This window comes from Melospiza melodia, chromosome 2 (assembly GCF_035770615.1).
Source record: "Melospiza melodia melodia isolate bMelMel2 chromosome 2, bMelMel2.pri, whole genome shotgun sequence".
Lineage (NCBI taxonomy): Eukaryota > Metazoa > Chordata > Aves > Passeriformes > Passerellidae > Melospiza > Melospiza melodia.
The window spans coordinates 9560388-9578867 of NC_086195.1; the positions used below are offsets into that span (position 1 = coordinate 9560388).

General features: G+C 39.8%; 1 protein-coding gene across 1 annotated transcript in view; it reads right to left on the reverse strand.

The window, feature by feature from the left end:
- Positions 1–1005: 1005 nt before the first annotated feature.
- The window catches only part of LANCL3 (LanC like family member 3), a 39594-nt gene continuing 22119 nt past the window's right edge, over positions 1006–18480 (reverse strand). The window contains exons 2-5 of the mRNA XM_063182147.1: positions 10484–10607; positions 9536–9733; positions 8389–8596; positions 1006–7360 (exon numbers count right to left, since the gene is read on the reverse strand). Of these exons, the coding sequence (XP_063038217.1) occupies positions 7201–7360; positions 8389–8596; positions 9536–9733; positions 10484–10607 (690 nt within the window). The 3' untranslated portion in view covers positions 1006–7200. The remainder of the gene's footprint in view (positions 7361–8388; positions 8597–9535; positions 9734–10483; positions 10608–18480) is intronic.

The following is an 18480-nucleotide window of genomic DNA, read 5'->3' on the forward strand; positions in this document are numbered from 1 at the left end:
TGTTGACCTGCAGCATTTGCTTGCTGTCCCTGGGCCTTTCCCCCTCATCAGCAGGACCCTTTCTCCTTGACCACCAAAATTGTGGAGTCCTTCTGGAGATGTGTACGGTCACCCCAGCAGTATCGCCGATTCCTGCATGGATGAGCAGCACACGGTGACACCCTGAAGAGAAGACAAGCCTTTGTAATCCCTCCATGAAATCCTGAACCTGAGCACCTGGCAAGAAACAAAACTGAGGTACCAAGCCAGGTTGGCAGATGGTGCCTGTGTCCTGCACAGGAGTCTCCAGTCATCGCTTCTCTCCTCTTGGTGCAGGTACTTGGTTCATGCTCAGCTGGCTCTCGTGATAGATCTTATTTCTTCCTGCCTGCTCCCTGTTTCCAGGTAACTACACACCTGGGACCTACAGGAACACAAGAGGAAGGCAAGACAAGAAGTCTGAGATATTATTAATGGGATATCACTACTGGCTACTTCTGCTTATCTGCTACTGTTCTTTAATGCAAGTTAGGGTGTCACCAGATTTACACAAAAAGTGCCAATGAACACTTGGCCATTTCTTTAACTCCTGCACTGGCAAATCTGGAGTCCCAATCCTCAGCTCAAGTTGAGCTAAGCTCGTGATGATAAAGATGGAAACCTTGTTGTGGGCAGACCAAGGTGAATTTAATTCTTGTGTTCTTCACTGGGAATTGAGGGTCTTTCTGGAAAGGGAAGAGGCTATGGAAACTGAGATTTAAGCAGACTACCAATAAATACCTAGAGTGGGAAACTTTAATCTACAGGCCAAAAGCAACCTGTCTTGTCTTGTGGGAAACTACCATAACCTGTTTTACCTAACCACTGTGTGCAGCCTGGATGATTTATCTCATTCTAAAATGATTTATTTTTCTTTTGATAACCACTGAAAAGCTTTTGGAGCACTGAGTCATGACTATTCTGGAAGGAAGTTTTGCCAGCACTATGAAAGGTAAGTACAGAAATAAACAATCCAATGCAAAATCATACTGTTCAAGGTTGGACTTTTATTTAAGGCAAAATATAATCACAGCTTTAATATTCATAATATGGATATACACAGTTTGTTCTGCCACTATGAAGCTCAGTATTATCACTGCTTTTAAAAAGCTATAAAATCTAGTTTCTATCATATTCTACAATACAAAACTAATACAATAAACACATTCTGAAAGATCACAGTGTTTAAAATATTAGAAAAGCAGGGGTCCTGCTTTCAAACAATAAGGTGCATCTCTAAAGAATCAAATCAGCCTTGATTCTACAGGCCTGTACCACATCATGGCTGTGAATGGCTGTAACACTGAGAAACCAATCTAGGGTGTGGCACATACTCAAGGAATGAACATCACACACTGGAATATACTGAATAATCAAGTGTCACCAACACAAACTAGACATTAAATAATGCCATTTAAGTTCCCTGTACTTTTTATTTGTATTGGTATTCACGTATATTGCAGAGATCTCGAGATAACATGTGTATAAATTGCCATCAGACAGGGCCCTGCATTTGCAAACACTGTGCTTTCCTCATACCATGCAGACAAGCCTTACTAATTCCATGGGACTCATGTGTAAAGGAAAGTTTGTAGGCCTGGGCTCTGGAATGACAGTTTTACCCCTGTTTCACACATGTGGAAGGAGCTACCATACATGCCTGGAATCAAGCAGAGGTTCACCACAGACATCAGCAGGTGGCCTATCAGGCTCTTAAAATGAGTGCAGGAGGCCAATTCAGTGGCAAAACCAGACCACTGTTAAAGGACATCCTTCTCTCTTGTGTGGTCATGGTAATGAAGACAGAAGCAGAGTTGAATTTCTGGTCAGACAGCCTTTCTCTTCTATATGATATAAAAATATATGTTGGACTAGAATCTGTTTTCTATTCCCTATAGGATATAATTGACTTAAGGACTTCTACACAGTCATACAATGTTGTAGACTATAAAACCTTTTGTATTCAAATATCATTATACCACTTGGCAAAATAAGCTTTGAATTCATTTTCTGCCATTCTAGTTGGTATTGCTGTACTTGACCTAAATGCCTCCATCTTCTCTTTGAGTCATGCCATGAACAAAGCCAAGAGACTCCCTTCTAAGCATTAAAATAAATATGGCCTTATGTATTTTCAAGCAGATTGCTATTTATAAATTTGTTTTTTGAGAGCATGATGTAGACTTTCCAATATACAAGGTGTAGGACCAACAGTGACAGTACAAATTAGCCAAGTTTAATATTCAAAGGCAGATTGAAAGTTGGTGCTATTGGCTTCTTGAATGTATTTTTTTAAACTGCCTTATCATGGATAGTGCACATCACTTCTGTTCCGTTAAAAGATAGGAGTAGGCAGTAGGTTCAGCTACAGGAAACTCCTTCACAGGCAAATGTTTTTTAACATTTGATGACTTTGCTATAATGGCAATGGAGCGCTGTTGAAGGCAGCTGAAACATGCACAGTGCTTACTGTACCACTACTGTGCTATTCCTTTGGAAAATGCCTGTTCACCTCCCTAAATTGCTGTATTGTTTTGTGGGCCCTGAGCATTCTTGGCTTATGGCTTTGAAGTATGTTGTTCCCCTCATAGTGGGATTTTTGGTCATTTTCTTATTTCTTTTCAATTTAGCTTTCTGCTGCTACTACTTAGTCTCAGACATATTTATATAAACTGAAATGTCTTCTCAGAGCAGCCCAGGCTGTGCTGCCAGCCAGCAATTGTTAATTCTTCAGAGCAAGATTACTCTTTGAAAATCAATTGGAAAATTTTAGTCCTGATATACTAATCTTCCTACAGATTAGAATATGCACTCATGCCAGTGAATATTCAAGGTATGTAGAAGATTACTGCACCTGAGATTTACTTGGCAGACCTCAGAGATCCAAAGAACAAGGATATATTCTCAAAATGCATGCATACACTAAAATAGGTCACTGTTGGCATAAAACATGCAGTATGTTGGCAGATGCTGTAACTGTATATGCAGAAAACTGTATGAGTACAAAAACTTGATTGCTTATCAAAGTTTCCATTTGCACATATTGCCCCTCCATGTTTCTGAATACAGCAGATACCTATGGTTCATTTTTTTTCCACAGTATTAAAAAAAACCATTCAGTATTCTTGTCATATTCTTTCCATGTCCATATATAATCAGTATTAGAACATCAAAGTGGCATTACTTAATTTGACAGAGTAGCAATAAAGGTGATCCCTTACTTGCATTCCCTTATGTATATTTCCCAGAACTACTTAAAAGTGAATTTTGGAATGTTTAGCCATTTCACTTGGTTTCAATTGTCCTGACAGAACTGAAACACTGAAGCATGGAGAAATGACCATGCTCCCTAGAAAGTCTCTGTTTTATTTAATGAAGTAAAACACCAGTGACAATTGTTATATAGGATAATGATTGCTCCTTAGCAGGTGAGAAATGGCACAGCCAGAGAGAAGAGACCATCTGGGAGCATAAAATAATGTAATGCAAGTTAGTAGAACACCCTGCTTAAGCAAAATCAATCAATCTTATTTTCAAGAACAAAAGACCTGGGCTGCTTCTTCAGCCTCCTCAAGTTATTCAAAGGTTGGGAAACAAAAGCAGGGAAATTGAAGGCAACAATGATGCAATCAAAGCAGATATTGACAGCAGTGGCACAAAATAAACATGTTATTATGATGAGAAGTTGTGAGTAGCAATTAAAAATAAAGATAGATTTGTTAGAACTGTACTGCTGATAAAACTTACAGCATCTGGTTCTATATGAATCCTGAAATCAATAAATCTGGACACTACAGATCTAGCTTCCCTCAAAATTATTCCCTGACAGTAATCTATGGATGGCAGGCTAAAAGTCATGAGCAGCATACAGCTCCTTAAACTGCTGTGTAATCTACAGCTTTACTCACAAATAGCACCACACAAACACAGGTACATCACAAATAAGCACCAACACCCACACAATGCATCCTCTTTGCTTTAACAGCATAATCAGAAATACTATCAGAAAGACTAATATCACTTAAATTCCTATTGCCTACACTTTAGCAACTAAACACAACCAAGAAACTAATGTGCAAACATGACGTAGTTTCTGTGTTTTACACCCTGGAAGAGGCTTCTTGAGTTTCCCACAACACAGTCTTTTGTCACAGCACCAGGGCAGAATCTGTTAATCCGTTCAGGAATACATTTTCCAGTCCATAAGGGCCCAGTTTGGGAGCAGGAGGAGACAGCATTCCATGGAGAATGTCTAGCAAAGGTTGCAAGGTTGATTTCTCAAAGCAGGAAGGGTACACAGAGAACCTTACTTTTTATTACACTGAAAAGTGCTGACAGCTCTACTCAGGTTACTGTTCTGTCAATGTCTTAAAAGCAACAAATAAAGATTGCTACAGCATGTTTGTATCAGCATATATAGTACAGAGAAAAAATCAGATAAGACAATAAAGAGGGGAAAGATGAAAAATCCCTGCTGATTTAATGAGCATTTTCCAAAGAGCCCTGGGGTGTATTTGCACTGTGTTCAGAAGCTGTGACTGCAGCACATCCAGAAGCCACCTTAACCCAGCCAGGTCAGGTAAGAAAAGCCACAAATCTCTGAGAGTGAGCTCAAAGTGCCATGTCTGATGAAAGAGATGAACAAATATGTTCCAAGATTTTTACCAGATGTATCTCATGAGACTGGATGTTCATGTGCTGCCCTTGCCAGAGTCACTGCTGAACTCACATAACCTGCAGAGATGTTTGAGACCTAGATTTCAAACACGGTGGTTCCATGAGTTTTCTCATTGCTGAATGGACTAACTCTTGCTCAATGTTTTGTCTCTCCAGAACATGGGGTTTTATATACAGAGAATGGTTGTGGGGACAGGAGATCTGTTTTGAGTGTGCTGTTGATCACAACACAGAGAAGATCAGAGTCTCCTCTGAATGTGAATTGGAAGAAATTCTACAAAGAGAGACAGACAGGAAAAACCACTAGAAAACTGACACTGAGCTCAATGTTTATTCCCTGGCATTTAGAGCAAGAATCACATTTAGAAGAAGTGGGCAGGCCAAGTTTTACCTTCCTTAAACTTTTCTTTAAGAAGGCTCCATTATGAAATATAGGAGCAAAATGTGTTACAGGAAGCAACTAGATAAAAAATCCTAATGGATTTGGGATCTTCACTGGTGACAGCTGGCTCTGCTCTGATCTAACAGGAGCATTTCCAAGGGCTGGCAGAGCACACTCCCATATCCACTGACTTTTTGATTCAGCCTCATGTGTACACCCTCCCTATGGAATTCATCCCTCTCTGTGTGCACATCTCACTGCTCAGAGTAACCAAGTAAGTGACATTAGTGGCTTTCTTAAAAGACCACAGAGCCTTTTAACATATGTGTTTTAATAAACACATAAGTATATTGAATTTTACCATTTCCATTCACTAAAAGATACCTAAATTCTTGACAAACTGATACAGAACTGCATTGCTTTATTCACCAGTGAAATATGGTTATTCCTATGATTAAGTAATTAATTAGAGCTGCACAGTGCAAGACAGAGTAGCAGAAATCCTTATCTGCAGCTCATAATAATGTAAGCCATCTCATTAAAATAACAGTGGCAAGAGCAGGAAGGGATTATTATATTAAAATGTGGGAGGATTTCAAGACCCAGCTCCATCTTATAGCCTGATCAAAGCCCACTGAAATGAAATGGGAACTTTAATCCATTAGGCATTAAAAATAAAGAAATTGTAATCTCCTCCAGCTGAGAATGCAGGAAGAGGGACTGCATTGTTTGGCAGTGCATGTACAGCAGCTTTTTCTCTCCAACTTCAGTTTTTGACATATTGGTCTTCCCAATTTTCCTTTATATATATTATTAACATATAAATAAAAATAAATAAATAAATAAATAGTAAATAGTTTTTAAATACAGATATTCATTTTCTATTTTTTAGTACAAATCTATATTAGTGTTTTCTTTAGCTTTCAGGTACCATGTCATCATATCTATAATACATAGAAAACAGCATATATTTGCAACTATATGTGCTAGTGCAACTAGTATTGAGCAACCCATTTACTTCTATCTAGGTTATTTTCCAGCTAAAAATCATTTGGGCATATACATTATCTTGATAACTAGGAAAAAAAGCAATTTTGAGTTTTGTTATCAGTTTTTTTTCTGAGGATCAGTATGCCACCCCATGATTGTATTCACTTTGCAGGGTTTGTAGTGAAGAATTCATTAAGGAAAAACAGGTTTTCTATCATCTGAAAAACTTAGGGTACTGTTCAAAAATGCTGCTATAACTAATCAATTTTTAAAGGAAGCTTTTGTAACACTGAACAATACTTATCTAGCAATGCTGTATCATGAAGAAAGCATCTGCCTGCTGTATCTTTGCTACAGAACTTTTCCATCCAAGTCTTCTCCACGGCTCCACCCATCTACCATGTGACTGGGGAAAATACAGACAAGACACGACACAGTTACAGTGGATCAGAAAGGAGACCAGCTCCTTGCCACAGATTGAGCTTTAAAAGGAAGGGTCCAATCCAGTGCTCTTTACACACATGAAACCCCACTTGCTGAAATGAACTGTGAAACTGCAGCCTGAACACTCAGCTATCTACAGAACGGCCATTACAAGAGGACCAGAGAGCTCAAAGATACAGATTTTCCTAATATATGTTACTAAAACTAGCAGATGTGGTTTAGGGTAAAAAAGTCCCAGATTTTGCCTTTGTGCAGTGCAGTGACATGTCTACAACACCCTCCCCAGTCAGTGAATTGCTCCATTAATGGTTTTTGCAGGATTCTTTTTAAAACCTACTGGGTGCATCACTTTCTTCTTTGCAAGTCCCTGCAATTCTAGCTCGCCTTTTTTACACCAAATTAAAAGTTTGGTAATGCCCCTTTCTCTCTCACTTGAATAATTAGATAAATATCTATGACATCAATCAGCTCCCCCCCTTTTTTCCCCACTGACCCCTTTATTTTGACCACACACTTCCCCACCCCCCAAGCCCCAGTGTGTGTTGGTTTTGATCTGACTCCCAGCTACATTAAGGCTAACATTAGTGGTACCCCAGCTCGTTTTGTACATAGCCTGTCTGGAAAAGTAAGTGGAACTGCAGGTGCCCTCTTCCACTACCTCCAGGATTGGCCCTGGAGAACATCAGTCTTTAGACAAAGACACTGAAGAGAGGAAACTCGGCTTGGTTGGGTTGCAGCAAGTCAGTCAGGAAACACACAGTTCCTGAAAATCCTTCATACAGACTATATACACTTTCTAGTGCCCGGGAGCCAGACTTAAATTCTTCTGTAAATAAGAACTCTGCAAACCTAAGAGAGAGAAAAAAAAAAAGAGTTTGTTATTACTTTATGTTCCTCTCTGTCTACTTGTTTGGAAGCATCATTTTAATAACACTCAGTAATTTAAGAAAGTAGAATGACCAGTATTTAACCTTTTCTGCAAATTCTACACTATCCAATTTCCACAAGAAACTGAGGTTCATTAGATTCAGAAGAGACAAACCTTTGCAATCTGTGTGTGCATTATGCTTGTTTAAGAGCTATAAGCTTCTTCTGATTTCTGTAATATCATTAAACAAATACTTTTTTATAACTTTTAGGATGCAAGCAATGTTCCACATCCATGCAACAAATTGTGTAAAGCTGAAATAGCCACACAAATTTAAATATAAGCAAAGGGCTGAAAATTAGTCACCTTAATTACTATACCACTTCCCCTTGTTACTCTGTGCTGTAAGGAAAACAGTAACAAACATGGAATAGTATGTTTTTAAACAGGTACAGTAAACTAGAGATACACAGTTAAAGATAATTGCAGCACCATGACAGAATTTTTACTAGAACACATGTGTTTGCACCCAGACAAAACAGAATTAACCCTACTAGCTAAGCTAAAGGGGGGAATGATAAATTAAAAATATATAAAATAACTGCACATCACATCCTATACTTACTTTCCACTTCTAATAACATGGAATAGTGTTAAGTGCTCTGAAAAAATCCTAAAGAATCACGTTTTACTCTACTCCTGGACTTGGGTACACAGCTTGTGTGAGTTCTGCCATCACAGCAGGATGGACCTGGATGCACGTGACCCCTCCACATGCAGCCCAGTTCCTGTGGGAACCAGGCTCCTGGGCAGGGAGGGAGCCTGGGAGAACCCAGGCAGCCTGGAATGGGACTGCAGAGCTCCCACAGAGTGCAGAACTCACAGCCAGAATTGATCCTGAACCTTAAACACTCAGGTTACATCCGAGGGTGGGGATCACAGACTCTGCTTTATCAATGTTCCTGAAACTTTCTGGTATTCCCTAAATCCAGAAGACAGGAATGCTCACCTCTGTGCCCTGTAGATGTATTTGGAGTTCCCAGTGAGCCTGTAGAGCAGCAGGAACACATAAGCACTACCAGCCACCCCATGGCAAATGCCAGGGCCCTTCTTCAGGAGGCCTTTCTGCCAGGTGAGCTCTCCACAGCGGATACAAGTGTCCAGATACTGAGGCTTCTTGGAAACCAGGTAAGCTTTGGCAAACAGATAGGCAATGCCTAGGAAAAGAGCAGGGAGATTGTCTTTTGTAAAAAGCACACCAAGGGTTTTGAAGAACACCCAGGAAAATAAAGATTGATACACTAAAAAACTGCAGGCTGTGCTCTAGACATGTCAGTGTAGCCTCTAAATGCTCCATGAGGGGGGAGTATCTGCTATACTAAAAACACACAGTAAATGTAGTTATCCAGCCCCTGTGACAATACCACTTTCAATCTTTTCAAGGCATTATTGAATTTCAGGGTTTAATCCAACATTCCCAGACTTTCCTAATTTTATAGGAGCAGTCACATTTTTGCCTTTAAACACTAAACTCTTAGCACTGTGTTCTATTGGCTCCAAATCCCCATTCACCTTACCTGCTCACACTGACAGAAACACAAGGATGGGCAAAGTAATTTCTTACACTGGCAACAAAGTTTTACTTAATGAGAAAATGAAACTCACTTTTTTTTCCCCAATGAGGCATACACTGCTTCATTCTAGTTATACACAGTTATGCCTACTAACTTCTGCTAAAAAAAACCTACTTGGCTTATTTTTAGAGGGGATTTAAATAAATTAATCATAATCTTCACCAGAGCACTGCACAGCTCAGTTCACAGTAACCTTATGGGAATGCACATGACACATAACTAACTCAAGTGTCTAAGGAAATGTTCAGCTGACTTGTGGTGTGAATTTAACAAACACTGGAGTAGCTCTAGTAAGCTACATCTGTGCTATTACCCAAGAACAGTGATGGGATACAGGTTTTTGGGGGAAGAACAATAGCAATTAATTAATTTCCTCATCTCAAAGTGTAACTTCTTTATGTCCTTTGGGGTTTTTTTTTCACTTTGGTCGAATTTAACCTGAGATTATCTTGTACATGGAATCTAATGTGGCAAAGCAATGTGCTCAGCATCTGGCTGTGCATAGATCAAAGGGAAAAGAACCTGGAGCTCCATGGCACCAGTGCACCAGCTCGTTCTCCCTCTCGATGGTCTCCCCCAGCTCAGGGGGCCAGTTGCTGTTCTGCTCCTGGTCCATCAGGAAATCCACACTCTGCCACACCAGCTCCTGATCTGCTGGCTGCAGGTACTCATAATAGGAGAGCAACATCTGCAGGATTGAGGAAAGCCCGTGTGCTGCCCCTGGAAAGAACAGAAACAACGGAATGAGAGGATGGTTTAGGTCCTGTCTGCACCTCATTGCAACTTTCCCTTGGGACAGATTTCCTTGTCAAGAGCATGGCTCCTTCATCTTCTTCATGCATACTGAAATAGTGCTTGGAATAAAAGATTTCTAGGTGTATAACACCATATTTTACTACTCCTGTCATTTTTAGTTCCTCTAGCTTCGCAATATATATGTATTAATTCCTTCTGCTCTCACTCTGATATGACTGAAACTCACTGTAGGAAGTTACTCTGAACCTGAACTGAATTCTGTTTCAAGGTGTTACTCTTCTTATCACACTGCTGAATTTGGGCCATATATTTGCATTTGCTGAATGCAAATTGAAACTGGGCCATAAATGGGTATTTCCAGTTACTGACTGACACTATCAGTGAGGTAACACCTAAATTTCAGTGCAAGAACTGTCTGTACCTGCCAGGGTCTGTGGAACACACAACTCAGTGACTGCTCTCTCTGCTCCCCTGCCAGGGAACTGTGAGCCAATCTCACACTTTCTGCAGCGATTCTGTGCCTCAGTGGCCTTTCCCCTCTGCTTCAGATGAGCTCTGACCCAGCTGCCCATGAGGAGGAGGAGGATGGATGGTCCCAACTGGCTCAAGAGAAATCTCACACTGTAGATTTTGTGTATTTTATTCCTGAAGTGCCTCCTAGCTCAGCATCTCCACACAGCACCACTCTCAGAGGTGCTGGTGTGTTTTACTCACCAAGATACTCTGTTCCATAGTAGGAATACATCAGTGGGACTGGTTTCCTCTTCTTCACTGCATACTGTTTTCCTGATTCTAGTATGGCCAGGCAAATTGATTTAATTTGTGCTGCAGTCAGCACCTAAACAGAAACATCAAACAAACATCAAGCCTATTATAATTATTTCATTTTTAAGACATTTTTCAGGAGTCTGCTTTTTTGCCAGTGCACAGGATGCAGTACTGCCTTTAATCTTATAAATATGCTGTAATGTGCATCATTATTAGGAGTTCCTTACATAACACAGTTGATTTACATAATGTGTCTCAAAACCAGAGTTTCATCCTGTCTCAGGAAGTGAATGTCAAATCTTTAGCTGCACAGATGAGGTGAAAAGAGGCCCTGTAAGAGTCTTTCCTTCCCAGAAATCCTTCAGTCTGATGGAAGCTGACAACAAGCAGCAGGCAAGCTGCAGAACAGCAGCCTGCAGACTGGGGAAAGAGGCATTAGGTGAAGACAAAGCAAAATGAAAGAAGCAAATGTTACAGGCTTTATTGGGACACACTGACCCAGACAGATTTTTCTACAGACATGATTTATAAAAAAAGGAAGCAAGGAAGAGTTACTAAATCACTACTACATATGAGGGTTCAGAAACCTCTTTAGTAAAAGAATCAGACTTCCTTAATACAAGAAAATGCTAAGAAAAATGAAGTGCAAGACAGGCTTCTATGAATCACAGAATCACAGAATCACAGAATTTCAAGACTGGAAGAGACCTATAAGATCATCTAGTCTCTTCCAGTCTTGAAATTCTGTGATTCTGTGATTCTGTGATTCATAGAAGCCTGTCTTGCACTTCATTCATTGCTCTATCTTATGAAGATAGGCTAGCTATGCTTGTGGGACTTTAGCATCACAAACAGGTTAATGCAGTCCCTAAAAATGACTAATGCCTTACTCCTAGAGGTGTCACAAGTGAGATTGACAAATCACACATTTCACCAGACATGAACTTTTCCATGTTAATGATCTAAAGCATTCAGTGAGAGATCAGTTTTACAGGGTTTAATTACAACTCTAATTACAGGAAATTCACTGCAATCATCAGCAATGTCCTGTGTCACCTACACCTGTAGGTGTAATGTTGGACATTACTGACCAACACCTAGGTCAAATACATAATTTAACCAAAGTACTGTTTTAGCTTTAGGGGGAAGCCCATATGGCAGCAGTACTTTGAAGAAATATATTTCAACTTGTGAAAAGAGAACTGAGAAAGCAAAAAGGAAAAATGACATAGAAAAAAAAAAAAAAAAAAAGAAAACTTTGTACAAATAGCCTTGACAAGATAAACAGCAATTCTAAAATGAACTAAAATATCAGAAAATAATGTCTCTGAAACGTTTCTGAACACATTTGGGTTTGCTATGATTTGTATTATCATAGGACTGAAAATTACTTCTTCAAGTTTAAAAAATACTGATAGGTTTAATATGGAGGCAACATCTGTTATAAACTACATTTTCTCACTTGGACCATAAAAGATGCTACAGATAATTAATGTTACTTAAAACTTGACTGAAAAATAATGATTGAAAGACCTTGTTTGTGTGTCTTGCTCCATGATAACAAGGGATTTTATTACAGCTGCTCCAAATGACTCCGGTATTTGTACAACCTGGAGAACAACCTAGTTCTCATCTTGATTAGTGTTCTTTAATGTCACTGCAGTAGAATTAAACAAGCCATTAACATCTGGAGACTTCAGTCATTTCCAGTAGTTTTTAAATTAATTGTCTTAGCTTCAGAGAATTTAAAGAGATGGTTTGAATCTTAGCAAATGAGGAGAGCAAAGACAGGGTGAGAAACACTGAATTCTCTCCAGAGCTCTCATTTTACTGTCTTGAAATTTGGGACCTGCTCCTCTGAATTCCATACCTTGTAAAAGCATCAATAAGATCATCCCTTAAAAATAAATGTGAAGGATAGGTTCTTCTAATTGTAATTCTGAAAGGCATGTGGGTTCGAAAAATCTTAATCAGTTCATCTTCTGCATGTAATGATTCCTTCACTTAATATCATCAACTAGCCTTCAATACAAACCATGTTTTGCTCAGCTTATTTTTATTTTCAGCACATTTAATTTTTAAATTGAACTAATGACTGTTTTAGAATGCTGATTGTGTATTTTAAATGGGTATAAACTTCTACCCAAATCCAGCCTTCCACAGTACTGTGTAAAGAAGTATCAGATAAGAATGCACTGCTCACTGCTTTTTAATATAAAGTATGTGTAAAAAGACAAAACACTTGAGCACTATGAATACCTAAATCTATACACTAGTATAGAATAGACTAAGTATAAGTATACACTTTTGGGTGGCATAATGAAATAAGCTAATGAATGTCACCTCTTTTTCAGAATGCAAAAGCAGCCCATATGTAAAGACAGAAGAAAAATGGTACTTAAAAGCATGAATGAATGGTAGAAATCAACCCACCTGATCTACTTCCACATGACCAAAGAAAATGGGAAAGAAAATGACCTGTGTATCTTGAAAATAGCCTTATTTCTGGCCTCTTGGACTGGTCTGTGGGGTTACACCAGGCAGAAGTGTCCTAACTAACAGCTAAATAAATAAATCTTTATGTTGACTACAAATACCTCTTTTTGTTTTTGTTTTTTAGTCACTCAATTCACAGTCATTGTAGGGTTGCTTCTTCTTTCCAAAACCACTTAATTATGAAGGATTTGCATTTGCTCCTTATTCTGGGAAATGGCTGACTGGAACAGAAACTAACTTACCATCACTATTAGTGGCCTACCAAAGGCTGAATAATCAGCAATCACATTTAAGATCTCCATTGGTTTGACATATTTTACTTCAATCAATTTTGTGTTAAAATCTCCTTAGATTTCTGTCTCCTTACAAGAAAAAAAATAAAATCTGTGGCTTGTATGGTCCCTCACAGTATCTTTAAAAAAACCGCCAAATCTTATGAGCTTAACAATAATCATAAAATGCATTAATCATAACCACAGACAGTGCAACTGTGGTCCTACAAACTTCATTTTCATTTCAGTGCAGTCACTTCCTTGCTCCTGGGAATTACTGAAGTAATGTTTAATTAGGGACAGAAAAGAACCAGACCGATCATCCTCAGACTTTGAAGGGATAAATCATATATTGATACCATGTCCTCAAGAGCCATCAGATGCTTTGATGCAGAATAAATCCAATAGAAGAATATGCTACCTAGAAAAAAAAATCATACTTGAGATAAGATGCATATTTTGAGAAAATTCTTGAATGTCACTTAATATGAGCATAGGTAAAATAATTCTTTATCATGTCAGTACTTGAATGGAAGATTAATGACACTAAGAGATATATTGCTAATGCTTTAAAATTTCACCTAATTCCTTTTTGTATTCTTGAAGACATCACAACCTGTTCTACCACAGAATTACAGTATGGTTTGGGTTGAAGGCACCTTAAAGAAAATTTCCTTCCAAGTCCCTCACCATGGGTAGGGGCACCTTCTACTAGACCAGGCTGGGCAAAGCCCCATCCACCCTGGCTTTGAACAACTTCTCCACAAGAACCTGTTCCAGGGTCTCACCACCCTCACAGCAAGGAATTCCTTCCCAATATTTAGATGTAAGTTGCCTTCTTTCAATCTAAAGCCATTCCCCTTCTCCTGTCACTACATGCCCATGTAAAAGGCCCCTCTTAATCTTTCTGCTGTTTATCAAACACACACATCATACATGTTCCTTTTCCTGGTAAAGTAGAGATGGCCTGCCCACTTTAGTCAAAAGAGGTGATTTTGTCTCAGTTGATGTTAGAAATGTTTATTTTAGTCTTCTCACTAGAGTGAAGCTTGGAATACATGCATTCCACATTGTCCCTGCAATTTCTGTATCAATTGGTCGCTGGAGCTCTTTATTTTCTGTTTTACATCGTTGTCCAGTGATGCTGAGTGCTGCCCAATAATTGCTCCACTCACACTGGTGACAGCTTCACTCCCATCTACCTGTTAGTTTAAGGAAAACACACAGGCAGCACTTTAATATTTTCTCTTTGTACCACTGTCTCTGTCTAGGAGCCTGACTTGCAGTAAAAAAAGCCACAGTGATTGTTCATAAAGTCTCTCCATTTTTCTCTGGTGCCACTGCAGACAATATGACTTTTCTCATAAAGGCACTCCACAATTTTGTGAATTACTTAAGGCAGGTCTCTTTTCTTCAGTAAACCCCTGTTAAAAGGCAGCCAGGAAGTGCTATGTCTACAGCAATCACAGAGCATCATTCCGCTTTTTGTTAGCAATCTCTCACCCTGAGATTGTTTAGTTGGAAGTCAATAATTTCACAACTCCTTTTAATCTACTAAAAGAGATTTTGCAATCATTGGTTATGACAGTGCTAAGCCCCACGTATGTGTTTTGAAAACTGCAGACAGAAATCTTGACCTTGAGGATTAGGCAGAAAGCAGCAGGATGAGCTGTTCTGATTAGAGTAACATTTTCAGCACCTTTTCATTCCTCTGAATGCTTGTACAAACCCCTTGGCTCATTTTGAAAACCACTGCTACATCAAACTGCATACTGTATGGAGTGTATTTGATGCTGTAAGCTGTTAATTCTTTTAACAAGTCTGTATTTATTTCCTTAGAGCTCTTTCCTGTGACAGAAGGCATTACTGAAATCAAGTATCATGATCTTTTGATAGATGCATAAGCACTTTCAGGAGGTAACAGCTACAGTTAATTATTATGGAAAAAACCTTCCATGCACATAAAAACATTTTATTATGCATCTAACACATCAAGTCTCTCTCTATTACACTTCTAACAAGCCACTTACATGAATTTGATTGTACACTATTTCTGATGCTGTACAAAGTGTCAAAATAAGCTGTAGAAAATGGGTCAGTCTGCAAATAACATCATAAGAGCTTTGCCATGGCTCTCCTATGCTGGGAGCCCAGCAGAGGGAGCTTGTGAATTAGTTATAATAACTCAAAATGCTGCAAAAAATGATATACGTATTTGTGTTCAGCAAGACAGCAGACACTGGCTATTTCATGATATTTACTGCAGCACATGGCATTTCAGTTCATTCCTTAAGCTTTGATCTTTTCCTGCCGAAGACAGGGACTGGCATTGTTCAGGAACCTTTCCATGCAATGTTACAGCCAGGTTTTTCTCTTTCAGATGATGATAACACCTGAAGCCATGGAAGAGCAGCAGGTACAGTAACAGGGTCTGTCTGCCTCCCCTTAGTGTTATTCCAGTTTGATTGATCTTCCTTTCCTTTGGCACAACTCCAAGTACACAGACACAGAAGCTCATGAGTCTGCTTCCCTCATGAGCACTGTCAAGTACACCCTTCTTTTAAAGATAAAAAATATATGGTTCTAAATCTCCTGAAACTTTGGTCAATAAATTGGATCAGTTTCAGAAGTACAGTTCCTAATGCAGTCTGATGCAGTAACAGCACCATGTATTATTTTGAGAGTGTACTTCCCCAGATTTCTCACAGTAACACAACTGACAGTGACAGTGTGGTCAGACTCAGAACAGCTGTGGGAATCCACAAAATCAGAGGGTTTTGGGAAAGCTGCAAAAGGCAGGCCTCAGATACAGCAAACTGTGATTAGAGCCAAGCAGTAGCCATGGGACAGGTCAGCAGAAAAATTAATTTAAAAAGCAAAAAAGGATAAATAGAACAATGGTCTTTCTATAAACGCTTGTCTAGAATAACTCCTTAAGCTACAGAAAAGTTTATCTAGCGAGATATTAGGAAGTTTTAAACTTAATGGAACTCTGTGCGTTGTGTTTTAAGGCTTACAAGCAGGTATTGTATATGAAATAAGCAAGCATTGTTTTAACCGAAGGTATGTGTGCTTATGGTGGTTGGACGGAACTACTGTCAATGTGCTTTTACTTTGTGTCATTATTCAAAAAACTTTTAAAGTAAGTTGTAACATTAAGTTCTTTGCCTGCGGCCTGGGATGTGAGCTGGTGGCATCTTCCCATTGCCATAACCATGTAATGAGACTGATGCTGGAAAACAAAACAGCTCAAGGCACGTTCCACAGCAGCCCTGTCCCGTTTGTGATTTTTACAGAGACCCCAGCGGGTGATAAACAACTACTGCAATGATTCTGCCAGTTCACTGGGAAATGGTACTTCACTGCAATCCTGAGTGAGTCAGACTTCTCCATAGATCCCATTGGCACTGCTTGTTCTTAGCATGTGAATTTGGGGGTTTTGAGGCTTGCTCTTTACCTCAGCAGCATGGACTAGAAAAGCCAGTCCTGTCCTGTTTTGTGGGTCACTGATCATGACTCCAGTCAGAAACTGAAGGCTGCTTTTAATCCTGATGAATCAGATTACTGGCAAATAAGACAATACAGAAGTTTTGCTACATTAACAAAGTACAAAACTTCCACAGGTCCCACCTGCCAGGACTGTGTAGCACTGAACCCATCAAATTCTGCTGTTAGACCTGTCCTTCAGAAGGGGAACATGAAGTGCTGCACAAAAGGATGGAGCACGACTGTCACTGTAGGCAGGTGGCTGGCTCAGAGCAGCTGGTGCTGCTACACACTTGGTCAAATGCAATGAGCATCTCAATTCCTTATGTCTCCACTTAAAAAAATGAGAGTTTCAAAGAAAAACAATTGTTTCAAAGAAAAACAACTTGTATGGCATTCACATTCTCTGACCATGATTTCTTCGCCCAGGGTTTTTCTCCTGGCAAGCTGAAAGGCAGAGAGGCCTCAGAGAAAAGAAAAGCAATTCTTGTCTCCTTTGCTTCTCCTGTGTTGTGCCCATGTGGAATGTGTTTGGAGATTGCCTACCCAAGGTGATTTCTTGATTGGACTCTGCTGTGAGTTGTTTTCACTCTCTGGCCAATCAGGGCCAAGCTAATTGGGACTCTGGAGAGAGTCATGAGTTTTCATTATTATCTTTTTAGCATTCAGTAAGTATCTTTTCTGTATTCTTTAGTATAGTACAGTATTCTTTAATATAATATAGTATCATAAAGTAATAAATTAGCCTTCTGACAACATGGAGCCAGATGCATCATTCTTCCCTGCCATAAGGCTCACCATGAATTTACAATACCTTTGTGGTGGGTGACAACATTTGGGGTCTTTGTGTGCACTGTCCACACACACTTCTCTCCCTTGTGATTGTCACTGATGGGCATTTTGATTTGTCCTGAAGTTAGAACACCAGGCAGGAATTAGAGGACTGCCCAGCTGGCCCAACCTCCAGCAGCATTTCACCCCCTTCTGCAGGCTGCTGTGTACAACAGCCAGTGCAATAACCACAATTTCCCCCATGCTGGAATGCACTCAGCTCCCTGGCAGGAGGGTGCAGCCAGGTGGGCATTGGCCTCTTCTCCCACGTAACCAGGGACAGGACAAGAGGACAGAGCCTGAAGCTGTGCCAGCGGAGGTTTAGCTTGGACATCAGGAAGAATTTCTTCACAGAAAGGATGGTTAGACATTGGAACAGACTACCCAGGGAGTCACTGTCCCTGGAGGTGTTTAAGGAAAGACTGGATGCAGTGCCATGGTCTGACACATTGGGGTTCAGTCACAGGCTGGATCTGATGATCCCAGAGATCTTTTCCAACCTGACTGTTTCTGGGATTCTGTGATTATGCAAGCAATCACACAGTTCCTCCTGCATTCTTTTCTTAGGACATTTCTCCCTAGGTGTTCTCATCTTAGGACAAATCACAACGCCCAGCAGACACAAGGGGAAGGGAGAGGGTGTGTGCGGAGGGAGAGGAAGCACAAGAAGACCTGAATATCTTGTGGCAGCTGCAGTTTTCTTCAAACTCCTGCTACCCTGGGTCAATGAAGAGAGAGGGAAACATGAGTTCTTCTTAGTCACACTCAGGCTCCCAACACCTCCTACTCTGCTGCACCAGGGTGTGGCTAGATACACCTATCCAGTTGTAAAACAGTGGCTCTCCTAAGTCTTGGGAA